Genomic DNA, 25,061 nt, shown 5'->3' with positions numbered 1-25,061 from the left:
TTGGCATTCTGCAATGAAAATGCATTTTCAGGAGAGAATGGTCAAGTAATGGGGAAAGCAACATAAGTTAACAAGCCAAAATATGTGCCAATCATACAGTATTGGATAGTGATAAGAAAAAAATTGAATTACATAAGATGTCTGCTGATTTTGCTGCTTGGCCTTTATAAAATGTGTTCAAATTATAGCAAAACTGTATGTATAATCGAAGTCAGTATATCAATGTACATTAAGAGAAAAAGAGCCTTAGAAATAAACTCCTTTATATTGGTTTCAGAGAGAGAAAGGGAGGGAGAGAGAGTGTGTGTGTATGGGTATATATGTATATAAATATATATACATTTTGTCTACTTCATCTGAATGCAAGAAGATCATCGAAGAAACAGTAAAATTATTTTTCATGTGAACATTTTGTTTATTAAAAATATTTGTTGTGTGGCTGCATTTTAGAAGCCAGTGCTAGAAAGGCCAATATTAGACTACATTGCCACAGATCATTTTTACCAAGTATGTTGTCTCCCCTGCCCTCCACTCTCCCTGACAACAGTGCCCTGCGCAGGCTTAGGATTTTTTATGGTTCTTCTTTTAAGGAGGGCTTCCATACTTCCATACTTCAAAATTAGAATTAACAGCAGAATATCAGTACTCCTGGGGTCCATAATCAGGATCCAGAATAGCACAGAGAAATTTGTGTATGTTTTTACCTGTCGATTGTACCCTTACTCTGTTGACTAACGTTACTGACTGGACTGCGTGAATCACGGCGTGGGGGCAAATCTGCCTGTATGATTAGGCTGCATAATGCAGGATCATGCCCATCACTGGTAGCTACTACTGGTTTGATTTAAACCTTAAGAGTTACCTAGAAAATCTAACCTGATACAGACCTTACTCATCTCTCCATGCTAAGAACAGGCTCAAAAGTGTAATGTGAGGTGGCTTTGTTTTGTGGTTTTGCTTACAAACAGTAAACAATTGTGTGACTGATCACAGTAGCAATTTATCCAGAGCTGTGACAGCTACTCTGAGGCTGTTTTAATAAACACCAGATATTTTCCTCAAAAGTAACACAGCGGTCCAGTGAAGAATTACTTCACAGAAGACATGTCCCCTGTGTAACGTGGAAGGTTAGAGTAGATATTAACAGCAGTTCTTTCTACCTTTTGTTCTAGGAATTAGTAACTGTAAATATTAGGGTTAAGCTTATTTCAAGTCTGTTGATAAACTGTAAATTGCATAGTGTCATATTCAGTGCTATTGAATTGAATGTGCAACTGAACAGCTGGACCAGTGGTTGAGATTTGCCAAAATACTGAGGAATCCTGAGTTTTGTGTTCTAATTAGTGATAGTAATCATGATCATGGTGAGATGGATCTTTGATGGAAGAACTGAACTGGTTGTAATTGCTTTAGTGTACGGAATTTGGCAAACTCAGATTTTATGTTTTTGATAGCTAGCATGAGAGATATTCACTGAGATAACCATAATAAAAACAAGTGTATAGAAGTACAATGATGTGTTGAGGTACTGTCAAGTGATCCTTTTAAGCATTTATGACAGGTTTATCCCAGTCTGCAGGAAGATAAGGGTGGAAGGTAGGTTGGCATATTTTGTGAGCTAGATTAAGGGCATATGAACAGTCTCATGATTTCAGAGAAAGGAGAATGTGATCTGAAGCTCCAAACTTACATTAGAAAATTATTCTTACTCCCAAGTGTAAACATTGCTCTACAGCATAATACAAAGTCTTTTCGTCCTGATACAGTGACAGCAAATCAGCTCCTGCTAACCATGTTGATTATATTGCTGATGTCTTCAACATTATCTCTGAAGTTCTGCAATACTGGTAATACCTCCGATAATATGTAAGGCATGTTTATTAAAAGCATTAGATTTTAAGATATACAGACTAACACTATGGTGCCTTCCTTTCTGGAGGCATGGGTAGAATTTCACCTTTTTCCCTGCCTTACTCCATGAATGTGTTGTTAGTTAACATCTTTGAAACTCCCTTTCTTTGTAGGTTTTGGCTGAATTTGGTCAGTGGTTTCATTAACTGTTGATTGACCAGTGATACACAGAGACAGTTACAGAGTTACTGAGCAGTTACAGAGGTGACCAAAGAAAGCCCACAAAATGTCCATTGAGTTAATTTAGTCCATGACTTTGGGCTCCATCTGTTATGGTGGTCACTCAAGACAGGAGAGGTGCTGTGTTGCATGAAGTTATTGGGCACCAAAGCCAGCTCAGGTCAGGTCACTGCTGCACTGGCACTGCTTCTTGTAAGGCTTTCCTCCATCGGTTCAGGTGGTTCCTGCTATAGTAATTCCCATAACATGCAACTCAAGGGTCATGGGTTACAACAATTTAAAGGTATTTCCATTGCCATCTCTGCCTCCCTTTGGACCAGACCGTTGGGTTTAACATTGCAATGAACTCCTCCCTTTGCCTCTGCTCCAGCTTGGACTTATCCACAGACTGCAGTCCCTTAGGGCTGTACGTGCTCCAAGCACAGCCTTATCCATGAGCCACGGTCTCTCCAGGGGTATACCTGCTGTCGCATAGACTTATCCACAGCCACAGTCGCTTTGAGGTGCACCTGCTCCAGCATGGCCTTACCCACAGTCACACTTCCTTCAGAAGTAAACCTGCTCCAACATGGCCTTACTCATGGCTGCAGTCCCTCCAGGCATGTACCTGCTCTGTCATGGCTTATCCATGGCCACATGCTTTGAGGTGCTCCACCATGGACTTATATAGAGCCACAGATGCTTCAAGGTGTACCTTCTCCAGCGTGGACTTATCCTTGGGCCACAGTCCTCCAGAGGGAGTGTGCTGCCACACAGACATAATCATGGCCACAGATGCTTTGGGGTGTACCTGCTCTGGTGTGGACTTATTCACGGCCACAGATGCTTTGGGATGTCCTGCTCCCATGTGGACTCATCCACAGGTCACAGTCCCTTCGACTCGAGTGCACACAGGAGCTCCAGCCTGTCCAGCACAGCAGCACAGGAACAGCAGCGATGCCCCGGCCATCTGCCAGCCCAGGTGCATCACCTTAGCTGTTACGAAAATGTTCCCAGGCACAGCACAGTCTGATGATCAGCAGTACAGCAGTACAGCGAGCAGTGAAAGCAAAAAGCAGCCACTAACGAGCACTGGACTCTACTGTACAGTGAGGCAAGCAAGCCCATGGCAAGCACAGGAGCCTGCCAATTAATAACTAAACAGCAATAACAGCTATAAATTCGATCTAGCACATTCCAATCAAATCTGTCATTATCTCAAACCCTTCAAGCTCCACATTGGGCGCCAAAAAGGACTGTTGTGGTTTAACCCCAGCCAGCAGCTGAGCCCCACGCAGCCGCTCGCTGCCCCCGGGATGGGGGAGAGAATCGGAAGAGTGAAAGTGAGAAAACTCGTGGGTTGAGATAAAGACAGTTTCATAGGGAAAGCAAAAGCTGCACACGGAAGCAAAGCAAAGCAAGGAATTCATTCCCCACTTCCCATGGGCAGGCAGGTGTTCAGCCATCTCCAGGAAAGCAGGGCTCTGTCACGCATGACGGTTACTTGGGAAGACAAACGCCATCACTCCAAATGTCAGTCCCCCTTTCTTCTTCTTCCCCAGCTTTATATGCTGACCATGACATGATATGGTATGGAATATCCCTTTGGTCAGCTGGGGTCAGCTGTCCCAGCTGTGTCCCCTCCCAACTTCTAGCACACCCCCAGCCTACTCACTGGTGGGGTGGGGTGAGAAGCAGAAAAGGCCTTGGCTCTGTGTAAGCGCTGCTCGGCAATAACAGAAACATCCCTGTGTTACCAACACTGCTTTCAGCACAAATCCTGATACTAGCTTCTATGAAGAAAACTAACTCTGTTCCAGCCAAAACCAGTACACCAGGCTGAAAGGTCATTAATTTGATAGTCACTATGTATAAGTAAAGGACATTTTTATGGTAGCTTCCTAGCAACTAACTTTATAGAATCATAGAATCATAGAATCGTTTTGGTTGGGAAAGACTTTTAAGATCATCAAGTCCGACCGTTAACCTAGCACTGCCAAGTCCACCGCTAAACCATGTCCCTGCGTGTCTTTTAAATACCTCCAGGGATGGTGACTCAACCACTTCCCTGGGCAGCCTGTTCCAATGACTGACAACCCTTTTGGTAAAGAAACTTTTCCTAATATCCAATCTAAACCTACCCTGGCACAACATGAAGCCATTTCCTCTCATTCTATCACTTGTAACTTGGGAGAAGAGACCAACGCCCACCTCACTACAACCTCCTTTCAGGTAGTTGTAGGGAGCGAGAAGGTCTCCCTTCAGCCTCCTCTTCTCCAGGCTAAACAACCCCAGTTCCTTCAGGCGCTCCTCATATGACTTGTGCTGTAGACTTTTCACCAGCTTATTAGTCCTGCTTTGGACATGTTCCAACACCTCAATGTCTTTCTTGCTGGGAGGAGCCCAAAACTGAACACAGGACTCGAGGCGCAGCCTCACCAGTGCTGAGTACAGGGGGACAATCACTTCCCTAGTCCTGCTGGCCACACTATTTCTGATACAAGCCAGGATGCTGTTGGCCTTCTTGGCCACTTGGGCGCACTGCTGGCTCATACTCCGCCAGTTGTCGACCAACACCCCCAGGTCCTTTTCCGCTGGGCAGCTTTCCAGCCACTCTTCCCCAAGCCTGTAGCGTTGCATGGGGTTGTTGTGACCCAAGTGCAGGACCTGGCACTGAGCCTTGTTGAACCTCATACCGTTGGCCTCAGCCCATCGATCCAGCCTGTCCAGATCCCTCTGTAGACCCTTCCTGCCCTCAAGCAGATCAACACTCCTGCCCAACCTGGTGTCATCTGCAGACTTACTGAGGGTGCACTTGATCCCCTCATCTAGATTATTGATAAAGATATTAAAGAGAACCGGCCCCAGTACTGAGCCCTGGGGAACACCACTTGTGACCAGCCGCCAACTGGATTTAACTCCATTCACCACAAATCTCTGAGCCCGGTCATCCAGACAGTTTTTTACCCAGTGAAGAGTACGCCTGTCCACACCATGAGCAGCCAGTTTCTTCAGGAGAATGCTGTGGAAAATGGCATCAAAGGCTTTACTAAAGTCCGGGTAGACAACATCCACAGCCTTTCCCTCATAGAATCATAGAATGGTTTGGGTTGGAAGGGACCTTAAAGATCATCTAGTTCCAACGCCCCTGCTGCGGGCAGAGACACCCTCCACTAGACCACATTGCCCAAAGCCTCATCCAACCTGGCCTTGAACACTTCCAGGGATGGGGCATCCACAGCCTCTCTGGGCAACCTGTTCCACTGCCTCACCACCCTCACAGTAAAGAATTTCCTTCTAACATCTAACCTAAATCGACCCTCCTTTAGCTTAAACCCATTACCCCTTGTCCTGTCACTACACTCCCTCATAAACGGTCCCTCACCATCTTTCCTGTAGGCCCCTTCAGGTACTGGAAGGCCGCAATTAGATCTCCCCAGAGCCTTCTCTTCTCCAGGCTGAACAATCCCAACTCTCTCAGCCCGTCCTCATAGGAGAGGTGCTCCAGCCCTCTGATCAGCTTCGTGGCCCTCCTCTGGACTCTCTCCAACAGCTCAATGTCTCTCCTGTACTGGGGACCCCAGAGCTGGATGCAGTACTCCAGGTGGGGTCTCACAGGAGCGGAGTAGAGGGGCAGGATCACCTCCCTCGACCTGCTGGTCACACTTCTTTTGATGCAGCCCAGGACACGGTTGGCTTTCTGGGCTGCAAGCACACACTGCCGGCTCATGTTGAGCTTCTCATCAATCAATACTCCCAAGTCCTTCTCCTCAGGGCTGCTCTCAATCCATTCTCCGCCCAGCCTGTAGCTGTGCTTGGGATTGTGCCGACCCACGTGCAGGACCCTTCCCTTGACCTTGTTGAACTTCATGCGGTTTGCACAGGCCCACTTGTCCAGCCTGTCAAGGTCCCTCTGGATGGCATCCCCTCCCTCCAGAGTGTCGACCCACTAAGTGGGTCACGTTGTTATAGAAGATCAGGTTAGTCAAGCAGGACTTGCCTATCATAAACCCAGGCTGACTGGACATATCACTTGGTTGTCCTGTAATTTTAATTTACTTTGGCTAAAGTTCTATTCAAAACAAATTAATTAATGACAGTTTAGAAAATAAAGCTTTCTCAAAAAGGCACTTAACAGCCATTAAAGAATATTTTCCTATTTCTAAAGTTCAGTAAAATCTCTGGTGATGCCAAATGAAAATTCTGCTGGTTCAACCCCCTGTTTATTTTTTAATAAGATTCTGGGCATCTGCTGTACTGGGAAGTTTCACATTTTATTATAATGAAGTAAAAAAATAATTGATAAAAGAAAATTTGTTGTGGGGAATAGAAAAATGCCTATTTTTGACTGTTACTATCTATGTTTTGAAGTATTTACTTTTTTTTTTTTAGTCAGCCTTTTGATCTGTTTCCTGGTTCATAGCTACAATATAATTTTGTGGACATAAATAAAAATTACAGAAGGATGTACCATATGATCCTTCCCACACTGCTCACATGTCATACTTCTGTTCACTGTGCATCACTTCTCCTGGCAGTACGTATCCTCCCTTTTCCTTAAGTGATGGAAACATCATTTATGCTGCGAAAGACCCCCTCAAGGCTGAGGAAGACGGTTTATCTATTGGTGACATTTCATGGACTGCTTTCTTTCAAAAGCTCAAAAAGCTGAAGCAGCAATTGAGATAGGGTTGCTGGTCGGTGCTCCTGAACAGATGGAACAGGCAGGCAGGACATTGCTGCCCTCCTAAACAGGATTAAACTTATTTTCTGATGGCCCACACTCACTTTTTGCTGCCATAACATGGTCTTCCAGGAACTTAGATGCAAGTTTTTCATTCTCCTTATTCCCTCTTTTAGGTGTGATTTTCAGGCTGGTGATTTAGCTGCCCGTAGATGCTAATGCTCTAGAGAGAGTTTATGTGCTTTGTAGGAAGGAAAAGCTCCTTCCAGCTTCTTTTGCATCTTGGACACCAGAGGGCAGGTGTTAGTTTTGTGTGGCTGAAAGTTTATTGTGCGGAATGGCTGTGTGTGACGAAAGTGTCTGCGTGCTAGAAAGAGTTACAAAGATGTAGTATAGAGCAGTTAAATACAATTTATACCTTTTTGTGCATAGATGAGGATTTTCCTAGCAGAATATTCTTTTGCTTTTTCTTAAAAAAAAGTTTGGTCAAAATTATTAAAACAGAATTAAAGTGGTATTGACAAGGTAAGAAAGAATGTCAGTCCAGGAACATTATCGTCTACCCACACATCACTATACTGAAACCTTCTAATATTTCCTTTTCTCTCACCATGGTGGTCTGTGAACATTCATGGTGATATTTGAGTCACTGAGCAGGGAACAGATGTGTATATTTATTCTGATACAAAATTTTGTGCAGTAGAGTTATTTTGGCATTAACTGTTGAATTTTTATTTCAATTGTACTTAAGGATTTTGTAGCCACATGGCAATGCTAATGCTTGTATCTAAACAACAGATTTCTGCCAGTTTAGATATGCTGGTCAGGCATATGTTGGTCAGGTGCTATTCAAAAGCAGGCTTTTAGTATTTATAAAATGTTATGTGTAAAATCATGTTTTTATTGGTATAATTTTTTGCTCTGGGGTAGACTAGTGGCTTTAGTAGGACAAAGCACCGCTGTGGCATTGTTTTGGTAGTCCTAGAGAGATATAGTGCTGCTACTCATATTAAGATAAAATATTAATTTAAGGGTAATTGCAGTTCATGGTGGTCAGTAATAGCAGTTAGAGAAGAAGCTTAACAGGTTGCTCCAGTGGCACATAATAATTTTGTAACAATAGAGATACTTACTCTTTCCTGTCCTAGTCAAAGTGAATAATAATAGCAGACAATCATCATTTATGCAATGCTAACATGTTGACTGTAATGATAGTGTTCAGCTAGTCTCACAGATGTGCTGTCACTTGAACTTGTTGAACTACCTGGAGATAACAGCATTACTGTTGCCAGCAGGTAATAAGGCTGATAGCTTTCAGTGTCACTTAGTAGGATTTTTCCTTCCACTTTATTTATTGCTGTAACAGGCCATCTCAGGCAGTGTGGTGGTTCCAACATTCCTTTTCCTTTTCTCCCTTCTGGAACTGGGAGCTGGGGTCAGTGTCTCTGCCGGGGGCATTTCTCCTCCACCTCTTCCTCCTGGCACCAGTGCTGTGTTGAAGCCCAGTTCTCAGTGAGCACAATGCAACTCTGGAGTCGGTCTACTGATGCATGCATTTCTCAACAGATTTGCATAGTCGACCATTTTCTCCCATTCTTGGGTAGCTCCTCTGACCTGGATACCCATCAAATATCTGTGCTTCCCCAGTGGGCTTCAGTTTCTGCTTGTGTGTTCAAGCTCTGGCCAAGTTTTTGGCTCCAGCCTCTCTGCTGTACATCCTTGCTACATGTCTTCATTGTTACCAAAATCTGGTCCTAGCTCATGTGCCCAAAGTCCTCTGGAGAACTGCTGACACTCAGAATACCAGTAGCTTCCATCCTTCCTCAGCCTTAACTGTACTGAAGTTTCTCAGGGGTTTGTCCTGCTTGATCAAACAAAACAGATTTTGAGGGTACCTAGAGAAAGTCACTATATACTTTAGTTATAGCAAAGAAATACACAAGCTGCTGTGGATGACAGTAGAGCAGTACACATGTCTGTCTCCATTCCTATGCCACTCTGTGCATTTTTTAATCTTGGAGTCCTTTTTAGAGTGAAGGATGCTTGCCTCCCTTCTGGTCTGCTTTAATGCATGGAGCTTAAGACAGAGTTTCTCAGTCTTCTCAGCTGTTTTAATTCTTGCCTTTCCTCACAGTACTAGCAATGGAATTTGTAAACTGCAGTACATTTAAGTGTTCATTTAAACAGCTATTTAAATCCTGCCACCCACCCCTGCTTCATTACTGCGTCTTGCGCAGGTTGGCCAGCCTGTTTTGCCATACCTATTGTTGTATCTAGATAGTCCGACCGAAATGTAAGGAAGGCAAGCAACCTCGCTGATGTATCCTTAATACCTGCACGCACGTGTGCACGCCTGCACACATGTGCATATACATGTGTCTGTGGATGCCTCTTCCACGTGACTGTACTCAGAAAGAAGTTAACCCTCACTTCAGGTCAGATAACAAGCAGCATTAGCATAAACAGGTAGAGTGACTCACACCAGCAGTTTGTACAAATAATGCAGAAGTACCCCACATTCTGAATTTTCCAGGATGACTGCTGCTGTGAAAAACCTTCCACCAGCACTGTTACCCACTACTGCAGGATTGCCAGAATTCTTTTAATAAAAGCGTTGATTGGTAACTGTTTTGCTGTAAATACAGCACGGCATGTAACTCTTTGTTTGTCAAGAAAATCTGTATGATTTGGTGGCACAAGTTAGTGGGTTGTGTTTCAGGGTGAAGTTGACGCAAGTGGGTATGAGGCGTTTGTCCTGGCCTATGCAACGAATACATTTCCTCTCCCTCTCCGCAGTCCATGCGTGACTGGTTACTTCTACCCTTGCTCTGCCTTCAGTTCAATTTGTTTAGTGAATCAGAGTCTAGAACTGATCTGGTGGAAGAAAACAACCGGTTTTTTCTGTGTTATTCTTCAGTCAGATGCCACAGCATGCATTTTATGGCAACACAGCAAAGGTGATGCAGTCAGTGACAGGAGGGTGAGAGCAGGCTGAACAGCTCTGCTACTGCCACCAAATCTCTGCAGTTACTACCAAAATTTTGGTCTAATATGCAGCATAAGACAATGATGGCCATTTATACTGTCTGTTGTTTTTTGGTTCTTATCATTTTGATTATACCGTTTTAATTAGGGGAGGGGGAACATACGGATTTGGGAAATTTCGATATTTTTAATGGACTGCTGTCTGCTCAGACAAGGTACAATTAGCCCTGCCTGATGCCGAAAGCTACAAAAAATAGCACTGTGCATTTCTCCGTATCATCCTTTCTGTTGCTGCTCTTCTTGCCAGTATTTAGCTATCATAATAAAGAGTGGGTACTGGACTGTAAATCTTCTCCTATGGTAAAACACAGATTTGTATGTATACTATATATGTAATAAATTTTTTTTTCATTTATTTAAAAAGGAAAATATCAATAAAAAATTAAATTTTCATAAAATAAATACACTTTTGGAATGCCAACCAATGAAATATAATTTATTTTAATAACCTATACCTCATAGGTATTTTTCTACATTTTAATCAGTTTAGCTAATAATTCTTTTATAAAAATTCAGAAACAATTAAAATTACCAGACTTGCATTTGGATTGGGCAACCCGCAAAAAAAATTGCACTCCTATTGAAATCAATAGGAAACTCGTGAAGTCAGAACTTCATATGCAGTTTTTTTAAAGCAACTTTGTTCCTAGGAAAATAAGATATAAACAGAATAAAAAGAAAGTACACAAAACCCCCACTGAAACACCAGAACAGAAATAGACACCTTTTTACAAAGTAGAAAAGAGGACAACTGAATTATTAAATTCAAAGGCGCTGGGTTAACAAGTAAGTAATTGACTGGCTCCCCATCAAAGGAAGACAGCAAAAAGAGTTCTTGCATAATTTGTCAGTGAACTAGGTTGCTATTTACTTTCTCCCCCAAATCTCCAATTTTTCTAATTGTTTAAAATGAAAACACTTGGAGACACTTGGACTTTAATGCATACATGCCCAGAATAACTGTCATTTCCATCAGCACTAGTGCATCACAGGACCAGAGAGAAGGTTATGGGCCTCTTATTTGCAATACAATTTACAACACAGTGCCGTTTGTCGACCATGTGATTGTTTGTGGACACGGAGGAAAACATGACTGGGAGGTATTTCTTTGGGAAGCAGAGTGCCTGTCCAGGGTGATGCTCCAGCTGGAGTGTGGCTCTGGGTGCAGAGGGCTCGGGAGAGGGAGAAGGAGGATGAGCACCTACAAAGGGCTGTGGCAGGGGCAGGCAGCCACGCAGACATGGCTGAGCTTTAGATTGTACTTGGGAAATACACCCCTGTTACACTGCTGCTACTTCTCTTCCTCACCACAGGGGCTGGCTTAGAGAAAGGAACAATTTGCTGTAAAAATCTGGGTTTTCGTAAAAGCAGGTCCCATGTTACAAGGTTGATTTTGCGCTGGTTTGCAGATTTTAATGCACTGCCCTGTCTGAGCCTACCTTGCAAAAGCTTAGTGTCATGTTTGGATTCGGGTGTTATCTCAGATCCATCTTTACTCTGAACTTTTATAGTACATCGACTTTTAACAATAGGCCCCCAGGAACCACTAATGGAGCAGAAGGAGTTACAAGTTTCATTTTCTTCCAAATATTTCATGTCATATTTCACAGGGTGAAAGTGTCTTAAGATGAGAATTGTTTCAGTATTTTCAACTAACAGAAAAAACATCCTCCTTGTTTAGGGTCAGCTTCTGGCTCAAAACCTAAGCATCTGCACCAAAATTTGTAGGCGCATTTCAGACCTTAATTTTACATTCTGCTGATGTAAATTAAGTCAGAAGTTGATCATTAATGATTAACGATCACTAATTTTGAGCAGTAATACTTCCAACAATGTGGTTTTCCAGAGGAATAACTTGCAAAGCTGCAGATAGTGCTTCCATTTACTGGCGCAGCCCACCCTTGGCAATAAGGTTGCCACGGAAACAGCAAAACTCTGATCTCAGAAAGAAGGGGTGAGAAGCAGAGTTGGGGGCAATTTACAGCAGGTTTTTAGGTTTGTTTTTTTTTTTTTTTTTTTTAAATAAATCAACTAGAATTTGTTAAAATTTTGCTAGGTGAGAACCTAGCCTTTGCCTACAGGTCTTGGGGTTTTTGTGTTGGCTGGTTTTGGTTTGTAGTGGGTTATTTTTGTTGGGGTTTTTTGTTTGGTTGGTTTGGTTGGGGTTTTTTTTGTTGTTGTTGTTGGTTTTTTTTTTTCATAGGACAGTAAGCTGACGTCTGACTCAAACATCCAGTATGGAAAAAAAATCCAAGTGATGTGAGCCCAGTCTATGTTTTTTCCTGCAAAATATTTTGAAGTAAAGGTAGATAGTCATGGCTCTTCTTAATGACAGTGATGGGAACTTCAGTGCCTTTCAATATTTCTATCAGCTATGTGATGAGTCTCCCTTGAAATCACAGGAGCACATAACTGAGCTCTGTGTGCAGGTATATCACAGACACAGAGGAAGACAGAATATGATGTATTAAGTATGTACAAACAGAATAGATAAAATTATTTATACTTTTTTTTTAAATTAAAATAGCTACATACCTTCTTAAGAAGGTTAGATCATAATGCTTTTTAGCTTGTCTTGATGTTATCTTGCTTGTCCGTAACTACATCAGTGGAGGTTGACTCACATAAATGAAGCTGGATTAATAAATGGATAAGAGATTTCTGGTATATATCTAGCTCATGAAAAAAAAGCTGGTATTTTCCCTTCTCAATTAACTAATCAAGAGAAGAAGTGTCCCCACAGGATATTACAAACCTTTGTACTATCAAAACGCTATCTTTTTATGTGAGGAATCAACCATTTGTGATATTAAAGATTCCGCAAGACGATTTACTAAAGCAGAGCATTAACCCTTGTGTCCATCACATTACAATGTGAGGAATAGCATCCTATTTGCTGATGGCTTAATGCTGCATCATAGTAACATTAATTGTTTAGGGCTTATTGTAAAGAGGAATGTCAACTACAATGGCCCTGCAGCTACTTTTTGTGTGCTGCAATTAATACTCAGAGCAACATCTATATTTAAGTTTGTCTGCTGTATTCACTGTTTCTTATGACTTAGCTAACCGAAATTCAGTTTGGATTTTGTTTTTTCCAAAGTTAGTGTCTTTCTCACGCTCATTTTTTTAAAAATTCAGATTAGTCCACAAGCAATTTGACTGCCGCTGGCAGCTGAAATGCAAATGGTCTTTCGGCAGAATTTTAAGAGTTTCTAGCACTTGTTTGTATAAAGCACATATTTAACCACAGTATGTTCTGGAACTAGATATTTTTGCTGATTCTGATTGTATGATTAATATTTATCTAAATATGATATGATTAATATTTCTCTAAATATGTGTCACTGAAAGTCACCTTTTTTGCATTTGGGAGAGTTTCTTAATACAGGTTGCGGAACATGGGAGTTGTGTTGCCTCTGCTTCCTCTTTATGGTGATCACACCATCTTGCCTGGTTTAACTTGTGTATTGACAATGCCTCCTACCTTTGCGTCTGCAGCAATTTAAATTCTTTTAAACCTCATCCTAACAATGGAAACCAAAATGTAGTTTCCCCTCTTTCCTCCCTCTAATCTTGCCCCCCAGTATCTTTTTTTCCCCCCCTACCCTTTGCTGTTAATAGAAGTTACTTGCTTCTGAAGTATAGGCTGGAGAGGTAGTTAAGATACAGAAGGAAAAAAGGTGACAGGTAAGGATGAGCCCCTGAGAGCCACTTGGAGGGAGAAAAGGAGGAACAGTCACGTGAGATGCAGACTGTGTCGGGATGAGAGGAGGATCCATGAGAAAACAGAACTGAAAAAACAATGGAGAAGAAAAAAATCCTAAAAAGAGCAAATGGTCAGAGATGCCAAAATTACCAATAATTCATAAGAAATGCTATACTTTTTCAGAGGCACTGTATACCCCCTCACTGTGTATTTATTGCTAGGATTATGTATTATTTTGCATTTATCAACGTTGAATTTCAACCTACCATTTTATTACTGAGTCAACAATGAACTCATTGTTCCACGGCCACTTGTTACTCATGGTGCCAGTGTCTGGCTCATATCCCTGCTAAAAGAAAAGAAAAAGGCTCATTTTCAACTTGGATTCACTTTAGTCGCTGACCTAGCATAGGTGCGGAGAGCAAGATTAGAGAGAAATGATGGTTTGAACATGTTGCTGTCGGTAGTGCTATGACAATAGTGGTACATGCTGGTTTAGGGCTTGCGTGGTGTAGTCAGTGTGCAGGCTACAGGCATGTTGTTGGAAATGCCAAAGGCATTATAATGCTCTGGCAATAGCTAGAATTAACTAGATCCCAATTTTAATTGCAGTTTATGCATATTACAAGGTCTCCTAGTGTCATTCATTATTTCCTGGAGTTGGATTTGAACCTGCTGTCTGTACGACAAAATTACTTACGTCTTCTAGTCCCAAGAACTATAAAAGGCCATATTTTAAAATGTTTAGTTCTCCCAAGTTAGGGCCAGATTTGTGATGGAGACTGGCTCCCAATCAGACACTGGAATGAGTACCAGATTTCAAGCGCTGGGCGATTCAGTGCTCCTCTGCAACATCTAATGTCAGATTTCCAGGAGAGCTCAACATCCAAAGGATGTCTTGGTAGTGGTTCTGTGTCCAGTGAAGCAGTGTCAGAAATCAACCCTTCTGCTGGTGCTCTGGGAAGCTTTTATCCTCTAGCTTTCCCTCTGCCTCTCTGTCAGTGGATTGATAATCATACTGTTTTTAAATATCTACTCTGCTAATAGGGTAAATAAGTATATGCAATTTTTTCAAGCAAGTTTTTTTTTTTTGTTTGTTTTTTGTTTTTGCATTAGGGGTCTCTAAAGGCAAACCTATAAAATCTGTGAATCTGCTGGTGCACATAGAGAGCAATCGAACATCAAACGAAATGTGCACATTCATGTTCCCATCCTGGATGTAAATGAACCAGCTGAATGCACACGTCGGGGAGAAACCCGGATTTGACTCCCCGCTTTTCCTTGCCTGCCACCCTTGTGGACATCCCATGCATTTCTCTGGCAACACCCTCTCTTCTATGGGGGCTCAGCAACCCACCCTCATCTGCTCAGATGCTGGCTTCGTTTTCTGGTGTTGCTGCAAAAAAGAAAGGTGCCGCCTGTGCTGGAAATGGGATCTTCCACTATTTAGCAAGGCTTTGCTGAATGAGTCATCAAAGCCGGCTGGTATTGGCTGGGCTGGTGAGCACCCAAGGGATTGCCTGGCAGAGGCTGCGAGGCCTCGCTTCATTCACAGAAAAGTGGGGATGCTAGCCAGCCCTTTCATTCACATGCACAGAATCTCATTCACATTTTGCAGTTTCGCTAGCCGCTTCTAATGAAGAGAGCCATTTGGGATCAATAGGGTTTTCTGGGCAGTACAGACATGTAAAAATAGCCTATGGTGTGTATATTTGCTGTTGCTATGCTAGGAGGATGAAGAGAGGAATGAGTGCTGTGTGGATGCTGTAGCAGGTTCGCAGTGTGGTGCTGAAAAGCTGTTCCGCAGATCACTAGAAACCTGCTTTTACACTGACTAGGACATTGCCATTACTCATCACTGCTGGGATAAGAGGTGCTGACTTAATTTAATGTCATGTATATACTAATTAAATACCTGTATTTGAGCTGGCTGTTTCACTGTACTTGCACTTTGTATGCTGCAGCCTTTAATCATGGGAGAGGGAAGGAATTCCATAGGATTTTTCCTTTAAATTGTGCTGCAGTTAGTAATTTGTTTAAAAAATAACTTTGCACTGTGCAACTTCTCTGGTCTGAATTTGTTTATAATGCAGTGTATTGTCCTACATCCAAAAGATGTTTTGCAAAGAAGATCAATTTATAGAAAAGAGCCATATGGCTCGTGATGGGCATTGTGTATAACAATGCTGTACACATTTTGTATTTTTCAAAAAAATGTAGGGAAAATGAAATACCTGTTTTCTGCATGTTTTGCTAGTTCTGAGATCAAATGTTTGTGGCTGACATTTATGCTTAAGAAGACCTGGTACATTTTCTTATTTTTCACTGCAGGACGTCAGTTTGTTGCTACCTGGACCTTTGAATGTTCTTTTAGGTTTTTTCAGTTTTTCAGAATTAAACCAAACATTCCAGTGAATTGAAGATCCTCTTCATGTTTTTCTTCGGAGTGAGTATCAGTGGTGAAAGAAAAAACATCTCTTAAACCTGTTGTCGGACCTCTGAAAAATATTTTTCCTCACACATACTTACTTGATGTAATTCCTGCATTAAAATAGAAGATTGTTGTGGAGTAACAGGGGAGAAGGATTTCTTAATCAAAAATTGGATGTAAGTTTCTGTGAGAGACAGCATTGACACAAAGGCACTTGTAAAGTCTGTTAAGCTGCTTTTGTGGAAGAAATTGTGGATATTATTTAGTTCTGTCCTCTGTTTTTAAAATACTTTGTGTGCTTAAAGGTATTCTGAAAACCTTTAAGGTGTCTGTGTTTTGCTGGCAGCGGGGGAGGAGGGGGGAAAGGAGGATATATATGTGTAAATATTATCCAGATATTTGCTATCTAACTCTCACTTCTTTATAGATTCACAAATATGTGAGGTGGAAGAACATTTAAACAGAAGAATAAAGTGTGGTATTTCATAAAGGCTGTTAATTCAGTTTTAAAGGTAATTGCCTTTGGTACCAAAAGGGTGGTGGTGGTGGGGGGAGGAATTAAAGGTTGGAAGGAAATATCTGTTTGAGAAGATAGGAAAAGGAAATTTGAGAATTGATTGGTGCTAGTGTGCTGTAAGTGGGTGGATGGTTTTTTTTTCTTCTTCTTTTTTTTTTTTTTTTTTTTTGCTACAGGAAGTGATTTGCAGTGTTCACTGAGCCTTTTGTTGAAAAGGGTCCTTCTCATTTGTGTGAGTCATGCTTTTGCTGTGAGCGAGTTGGCAGCTCTAAGCAGGACTGGGATCTCTGTCTTAGAAAACTGTTACTTCACCCAACCTTAACGGGGAACCATAAGAAATTTCTTAAAAAAAAATTTTTTTTGGTTCTTCCTTATACTGTTATCTTTTTTACCCCAAAGTCTTGTTATCTCTCTATGTTGTTATGAATTGCTTGGTATGTTAGCACAGGCATCTCCTGTGTTGGCATCAGATTTGCCAGAACATATGCAGGAAACCAGATAGGAGGGCATGCTTCAACGTACCAAGTACAACCGCTTCAGGAATGATTCGGTGACATCAGTTGATGATCTTATTCACAATTTGTCCATGAACAGCAAGGTCTCAACAGTTGCTACGACTTCAACAACCTCTTCGTACCTTGTCTCGCCAGAAGTTCTCCGCAAAGACCAAGAAGATGGACCCACCACTCTGTGCACCTTCATCCATAAAGTGTCCCACTTGAAACTCTCGCACACAGGCACCCTTCTGGGTATCAAAAACCTCTCTTCTGCAGTAAAGGAGCTTGCTGTCTCCAAGTTGCAGGGAAGCTCGAGTGCTTGTAGCTCAGCAGCAGGGACTTCAGACAACACATGTAACCTTGTCTCTGCCACTTCGTGTTCTCAGCAGGACATGAGCAAGATGAGTTTGGGGAAAAAGACACGGTCAGAGGAGTTGCACCCAGGAGGTGAAGACTGGAATCAAAGTAGCAGCTTTCTCAATAAACCCTTTCGAGGATGGCTGCACCCGAGTGAGAAGATCTTGGGACCTGGTGTGACGTACATTGTGAAGGTTGGTCTGATTTCTTCCATTCTCTCTTTTTATCAATGAAAAATTCACTGCTGGTTTTGATGACAGGCTAGACAGGCTGAAAAGATCTTTATTTGTTTATTCCTTTTTTTTTTTTTTGTGCATAATGCATGGTATGTAAATGCAAGAAGGCAGGATTGGGAAGCTGTGTTAATTTGTTAAATTAGACCAAACCTGCAAATAGATTCTTTGTCAGATAATGTTCTACAGCTGTGTAAAAATACTGTTCCTAAGCTAAAAGCTGGTTTTCTTACTTTTTTTTTTTTCCCCTCCTTCTTCTGAATTCAGGTTTTCAGTGTTATCTAGCATACTGTATATATTTTGGGTACATAGGCTTTCAATATGTCTGGTGCAGTATACAGGAGGAAAGAAAGACTCCTTGATGTGTGAAGAACTGTTAATCTTGCATGATATTTCAGTTTGAAAATACCTCTAAGGACATGTGTGTTTTGAAAGTGAAATTATATTTGAAATCTTAGAGCAGTAAGGCACAGACCGCAATTCTTATCATGTTCTACAAATAGAAATACTGTTGTAAGTAGAGCAGGAAAATGCAGCTTATTTTACATAATGAGAATTCAGCCACCTTAAATGTTATTGCTGTTTTCAGTTCATTGATACAGCATATCAAGAGCAGAGTCCTAAGTTTACAGGGTAATATTTCCATATGCTTTGAAAATATTTGGAAATGACCTGTTAAATTAGAGCCTTTGGGAGAAGGGTATGTGCAACGTTTTTGTAGTCAGGTAAGATTCTGGTTACACCACCCAGCACAGTGTGCAGAAAGTGTGAAAATAATATTATTGTCCAGAATTCATTCTTCAGTCACCATGCTTTATTTGCCGAGTGGCTTTTGTATCTTAAGTGTTAAACTGTTTTGTAGCAGACTAGTAATAAGATTACAGGTCTATTTTTAGTCTCATCTTATTTTGGGTATCAAAGTCCAAGTGTGACTTCGTATCAGGATGCTTTAACACTGAGTGACAACCTTGTTGCTTAACTCTCACCGGTTTTTCTCAAGTCTCATTATCAAAAGCAGAGTGCATATTTAACAGTTGGAGCACTAGGTAACAGTTTTCATTTCTTGCTGTTAGTGGTGATGGTAGATTTTGCAAGTGATGGCAGATTGGGCAAATTGGCCAATTCAGAGTGGAAATTGTACTGTCTTTTTTACTACTCTAAAATTTACTGGAACCACAAAATAGTCAGTGCCACCTTTCAGAATACAAACTGCTGCTCTGTTACCATTAGAGAAGTGTTTCAATAAAAGTAACCCACTGATGCTAGATACAGTGGTGTTGAGACCCCATCGGTTTTTTTTCATGGAAATATTCTGGTTGACAGAAGGTCATTTTCCCATTAGCTCAGGGAACTTGGCTATTTTATTTTTTATTTTGCTTAGGATATTGTAAGTATGCAGTTAATGACTGTGGGAATTCACTGCTGCTGTTTGTTTTACCTGAAGTGATCACTATGAAGCAGAACAAACACAGTATTCATTTTCTTAATTTTTTCAGTGGTTGACTTTTTGTATGCTGGAGGAAGATGATATCCTTGAATTGAAAAAGGGAATTAAAATGTTATACAGGTGGACTTACATTTAAAGTTAATAATTAACCCATATCTAACACTAACAGTAGGACAATATTTTAATTAGTGCAGCTGGTGTCAAATACACAAAAGTGTATTTATACACATTATGTATATTAGAATTTTCAGAATAAGCCATTAGTACCATACAACTTATGTTTTTGGTGTTTGCTAATGTCATTAAAATGTATAGAGTCTAGATTATTGTTTCTATTAAAAAAATAGGGTGATATCTTTAACTTCATGCTGTCCGGCATACCGCATCACAGATCAGTGCTTTAAATGTAAAAATAAGGGTTAAAAATAAATATAAAAATCAGTGGTTAATGAATGAATGAAAATAAACTGTTCCATAATTTGTCTGTTCATTAAGTATCTTAGAATTTTCCTCAGCAACTGCAGCATTCATATAGATAAGAATAGAAGTGCAGTTCCCACATCATTAAACATTGTTAGTTCCCAGGGCTTTTATGCATTCAGACCATCAAATCAATACATAGATAACATACACTGAAGGGAAACATTCCTTGGATACCTCATGGCTATATTGACTATCTGGGGGACTTGTACCATGTTTAATTAGTACCATATGCCTTGCAGAAAATTCCATATGCCATTAGTTAAATGAGCCAAAATTAGATTTGTTGTTAACCAGCAAAGCTTTTATCCTTTTGTGTGTAAATGTGCACTGGGTTACTATTTTCTCATTAATCCACATTCAAAACATGAAAATTATCTATGGGGCAGGGTAAATTGTAACTACTGGGTAGTTTGATAACTTGAATTGGAATCTAGACACAAAGTTCCTCTGTGCAATGTATAACAAATCTGTAACTTTACTGCTGTCCCCACATTTCACATATTACCCATTTTTTAAATGGGCAGTGTAACTCTAATGCTTAAAAATGGGTGTAGGATTATGTGTTCTGATCTTCATCGTTTGCTGCAATGGAACTATTTTTAGCCATAAAAATAGTGGCACTTTCAGTGTTTTTTTTTCTCCCTGTGGATTTCACATTGCATTTTTAGGTATTATTTTAATGGGAAAACTTTCACAAAAACATTAAAAAAATTTTTGTAACAAATTAGACAATGACCATAGCTATATTAAGTGACATAAAGTGGTGAGGTACTGATATTTTACTTAATACTAGTGGTGAACAGTTTAACAAATTATGGATTAATGGGAAAAAAAATTAATGAAATAGTTTGCTGTGATGGAAGTCATTGAAGAGCTCAGTGTTTTCCCCGTAGAGGGACTGATTACTATAGGGAGCGATTATAAATGTTCATGTGGTCAGAAAAAACAAATACATATAATAAAAAAGTGTAAAACTGTTTAATGTAACAGTAGTTAAATGTTTCAATGAAATCTGTTTCTTTCCAATGATAAATGTCTACTGATGAGTTTAATTGGGTAATGGCATAGACATTTTGGGTTTTGTTACATTTAATTAAGAGCACGATCAACAGTCAAGAGGCACATGTACGTCTGTCTTTAGGTAGCTCGTGGTTGGGTTTTGTAACAAGTGTCGATGAGCTTAAAATGCTGTTTTTCAGCAGTTCAGAACTAAATAAACCCAAAATACTATAGCATAATTTTATAACCCTCTATACAGTATATCTGAACGAGCTAACAAACCATAAAACCAAGACAGTGGTATAGAACAGACCTGGGTAAATCTAGTGCTAAAAACAGATACAAAGATAGTATCTGAGAGGTAGAAAGAAAAAAGGACTTCATCTGAAAGAAGCACCACAAGAGAAGCAAATAATATTTCAGTGAAAAGCATGTTAAATTATTAATATCGTTGCAAAGTATCTAAAAAGTATAATCCTAACTACAATTATTTCTTTAACATTTTAACACTTTCATGTCTTGGGAAGGGGTAACAGCGATTTATATCTAATGAGGAAAATAGACATCTTTTGTGAAGCTGTTCAAACACAGCACCCAGTAAAGGCATCAGTTCTGCAAACATTTCTGCATGACACTGTTTACGGGAATGTTCTCATTGAAATAACTGAGGCTACTCCTATATGCTGAAAGTTAAGTATGTGCTTAAGGATGAACTGAATTGCTGTGTTGAATGCTCTTACTGCATCCTTTTCTTGTGTACTATAGTATTCCCTTCAGCATATACGCAGGCCAGCTGTGATTTTAGCAGATCTCTGCAAATAGACACAGAATTTACAAAATTAGTTTTCTTTTTTAGTGCCTAACCCGAACTGCAAAGCACAGCCTTAAATGGAGCTAACACAGTGGAAACTGCAACATATCTGGCCTTCCCCTAGAAGATTCAGGGGTCTTTGGAAGAATGTTTTTTTTTTCTTTCTGTTCTAACCAGAATTGATTTGCTGCTAGTTTAAAGTAGGAGCAAGATACCAATGCTTCATGGCTTTGTGGTGATACTCTTTGCCCACCTGTTTGAATGGAATCTAGCATAGCCTGTAAGAAAAACAGAAGAAGGTTTCTTGCTTCCTTCTTACTCCTTTAAATGGACATAAAGTCAAATTTACAATCTACTTGTTTAAATAAAGAAGAATATTAACACAGCAAGACATTTAGTTTCTCATTTTGGTTGATGCTAAATTTATCTTCCTTCATTATAGAAAAAAATTGTGCAAGGTTTTTTGTTTGGTGGTTGTTGGTTTGGTTTTTCTTTTTTTTTTTAATGAGATTTTAAATTCTGCTTCTATCAGTCAAGTTGCAGTAGTGTTAATTGTTAATCACTAATAGGTTGACATGACCTGAGTAAAAACATACTCAGTAGGATTCTGTGCATGTGATTCTAATAATAAGGAAAACAGTCCCAAAGCATCCTGTTTGTAATGAGGCTTACATGTTTAAGAAGTGAGTTGTGTGTTTCAGCCATATGGTGATGATAGGACTGAATACTGATCCTTTAGTTTGGGGTCTGCTATCCTCAACCCAGGTACCCAAATACTGTTAGCCAGAGCTCAAGGACTTATGAAACCGGCTTATCACCATGGATTTTAAAGCTGCGTGCACACAGGTTTGGGGAGAGAGGAGTGACAGACAGCATTGGTTTTAGCAAATAATCCCTCCCAGTACACCATATTCCTTTGCAATCAGCTAGTATTCTTTGCATTTTCTTTCACTGTTATTTGGGCTATGAAAGAAAGATATTGATGCCTGTTGCTCTGTTGAAAACCTCTTTTTTGAGCTCCATGGATCTGAAACACTATGGGTCCGATGTAAAGCCCACCGATATGAAAAGAGCATGTCTCACAGAAATTAAATCAGATTCTATGAGCAAAAATCATAGAGTCTTTAATTATATTATTAATTCCATGAATCAAGTACTATTATTGTACATTTGCACACCTTTCATAGAAAGCAAAGCACATAATGATTTCGGTGGTGAAGGATTCAACTCTCAACGTGAATGCCTGGTCTGCAGTACATTTGAAGTGTTTCCAAAATGGCTTGGAAGCTCTGGCGTAATTTCCACACCTAGGGATATTTCATGAGTGACACAATTTGCGCACTGTTAATGTTGATTTGAATAGTTAAAGTCAGAACTGTATTTGTTTAAGCAAAAATTACACAGTCCTGCTAGTTATTTACAGTTTTAAAATCCACAAATTAATTTAGCTGGTCATTTTAGGCAGTAAAACTGCATTCAGCCAGAATTCCTTCTCTGTTTCTCCTTGGAAATTGGATTGTTGGTTTCTCTAGTTGTCTTCAAAGAATGGTTACAGTAAGAATACCATGTGCCCAATGTAAACATCTGCTGCTACAAACATAAAGAAAACACACAGATGAACCGAGATCTTCAGGGAAAACCCATGCCTGCCTTTGCTGCTGGAGACAAGTCACTCCTTTGTCCCCTAGCCACACAACCCATTGAGGAACCTTGTCTCCATTAACACACTAGCTATACTTGTGCTGCTGCTTAGCTTCATTTTATAGCAGAAAGTTGAAGTGAATATATAGCAGAAAGTTGAAGTCAATGAAGTATCAATATTAAATTTTCTTGATGTCTGCAATGGGAAAAATGCAGATCTGCCCTGGGATAGTGTCAGAGACAACCAGCTTTCCCAGCTACTGACACTCTTTCAGGGTGATTTACTCCCCTAAGCAATTAAAGAAATTCCATAGTTGTAGAGGAAGAGGAGTTCAGTATTGCTTCTCTGCAGTTCTACAAAGTCATGCAATATTCATATTTTATTTGATTCTGTATATTTATGATAGAATGTGATGTAGCTCTGCCTTTGGCTGCTCCAGGCAGGTCTGAGGCAGAGCTTGTCCATTTACATTGTGATGGGAATAATGATGGGACTCAGTGCAACCATGTTTCCAGTCACCACTTGTTTTCAGAGGAGGATTGGGCACAATTTAGTCATAGTAATCTATAATTTTTGTTTAATAAGTGATAGATATTCTCCTAGATTTTTCAATAAGCTTTTCATAGGGCCAGGAAAGATTTCAGTCTCAAAAGGCTGACTCAGAGAATCCAAGTCACAGCTAAGAGCTTAAAGACTAAAAAAACCCCTTTCAAATTAGACAGGAATGGCAAGCAAAAAGATAAAAGGTAAAAATAAACAGTGTATAGGGAGACACAAAGAAAATAATAAGCACCACGCAGCCGCTTGCTCACTCCACCTCCTCAGTGGGATGGGGAGGAGAATGGAAAAAAACCACCTTGTGGGTTGAGATAAAGATAGTTTAATAGGATAACAAAGGAAGAGAATAGTAACAATTATATATATAATTAATTGGGTGCACCAAGTGCACCCAGGTCCCTGAGCAAAAGCAATCCCATGGATGGGTTTGCCTTTGCCTGAAGCAGGGATAACCCAGACTGTCTTCCCCAACATAGTCTTCATGCACACTACAGGAACTTTATCCCCTTCTACAGTACATAGAAGTTTTGACTGGGCAGGGCCAGCTCCGTTGGCAGACCCCCTAGTGTTGACCAGCCAGATGGCTTCTGTTAAATGAGTGTCCCAGTGTTTGAGGGTCCCACCGTTGTATCGTTCGATTTTCCTGGAGGCTGGTGCACGGCAGGGGATGTGATACACCCACTTAGTGCCACGCTCTTTGGCCCAAGTGTCTGTGAGGTTGTTTTGGAAATGAGTCTTGTCTGACTCAGTTCTTTCTGGGGTGCCATGTTGCCACAAGACTTGCTTTTCAAGGCCCAGGATAGTGTTCTGGGTGGTGGCGTGGGGCACGGGGTATGTTTCCAGCCATCTGGTGGTTGCTTCCGGCATTGTAAGCACATGGTGTTTGCCTTGGCGGGTTTGTGGGAGTGTGACGTAATCGATCTGCCAGGCCTGCCCATATTTATATTTCAGTCGTTGTCCTCCATACTTTAACCAATTGGCTTGTTTAATCGCAGTGCATGTTTCACGTTCAGGGATAAGCTGTGCGATAGTGTCCTTGGTCAAGTCCACCCCTCAGTCATGAACCCATCTGTATGTTGCTTCCCGTCCTTGATGAGCTGAGTTGTCATCTCAACCCAGCTATAAATAACCCTTATGTTGCCAGTCCAGATCCTCTTAGCAGCCTGATCCACCTGCTGGCTGTTTTGATGATCCTCAGTGGCCCAACTCTTGTGTATGTGGGCATCTACGTGATGCACTTTTACACCCAGCTTCTCTAGCTGGGCAGCAATGTCTTGCCACAATGGGTCATCCCAGATGCGTTTGCCTCTGTGCTGCCAGTTGCTCTGCTTCCATTGCTGTAACCACCCCCACAGGGCATCGGCCACCACCCATGAGTCAGTACAGAGGTAGAGCATCGGCCACTTTTCTCATTCAGCAATGTCTAAAGCCAGCTGGATGGCCTTCACCTCTACAAACTGGCTCAATTCACCTTCTCCGTCAGCAGTTTCTGCGATTTGTTGTGTAGGACTCCACACAGCGGCCTTCCACCTCCGATTGTTTCCCACAATGTGAATCAGTGAACAGGGCGTATGGCTT

At 40.8% G+C, this 25,061-nt stretch overlaps 1 protein-coding gene across 2 annotated transcripts in view; it reads left to right on the top strand.

Moving 5' to 3' along the window:
* The first annotated feature begins 16,091 nt into the window (after window positions 1–16,091).
* Window positions 16,092–25,061, top strand: part of SHC3 (SHC adaptor protein 3) — a 64,347-nt gene continuing 55,377 nt past the window's right edge. The window contains exons 1-3 of one of the 2 annotated variants that reach the window (XM_054810296.1): window positions 16,092–16,115; window positions 16,367–16,451; window positions 17,340–17,504. In XM_054810296.1, the coding sequence (XP_054666271.1) occupies window positions 17,346–17,504 (159 nt within the window). In that variant the 5' untranslated portion in view covers window positions 16,092–16,115; window positions 16,367–16,451; window positions 17,340–17,345. Of the gene's footprint in view, window positions 16,116–16,366; window positions 16,452–16,683; window positions 17,505–25,061 lie in introns of those variants that run through there. The other variant, XM_054810295.1, reaches the window with a different exon arrangement.

This window comes from Grus americana, chromosome Z, assembly GCF_028858705.1.
Source record: "Grus americana isolate bGruAme1 chromosome Z, bGruAme1.mat, whole genome shotgun sequence".
In the NCBI taxonomy this organism is placed as follows: Eukaryota; Metazoa; Chordata; class Aves; order Gruiformes; family Gruidae; genus Grus; species Grus americana.
Note: the sequence above shows the minus strand (reverse complement) of the source record. Positions and strands in the feature narration are given on the sequence as shown.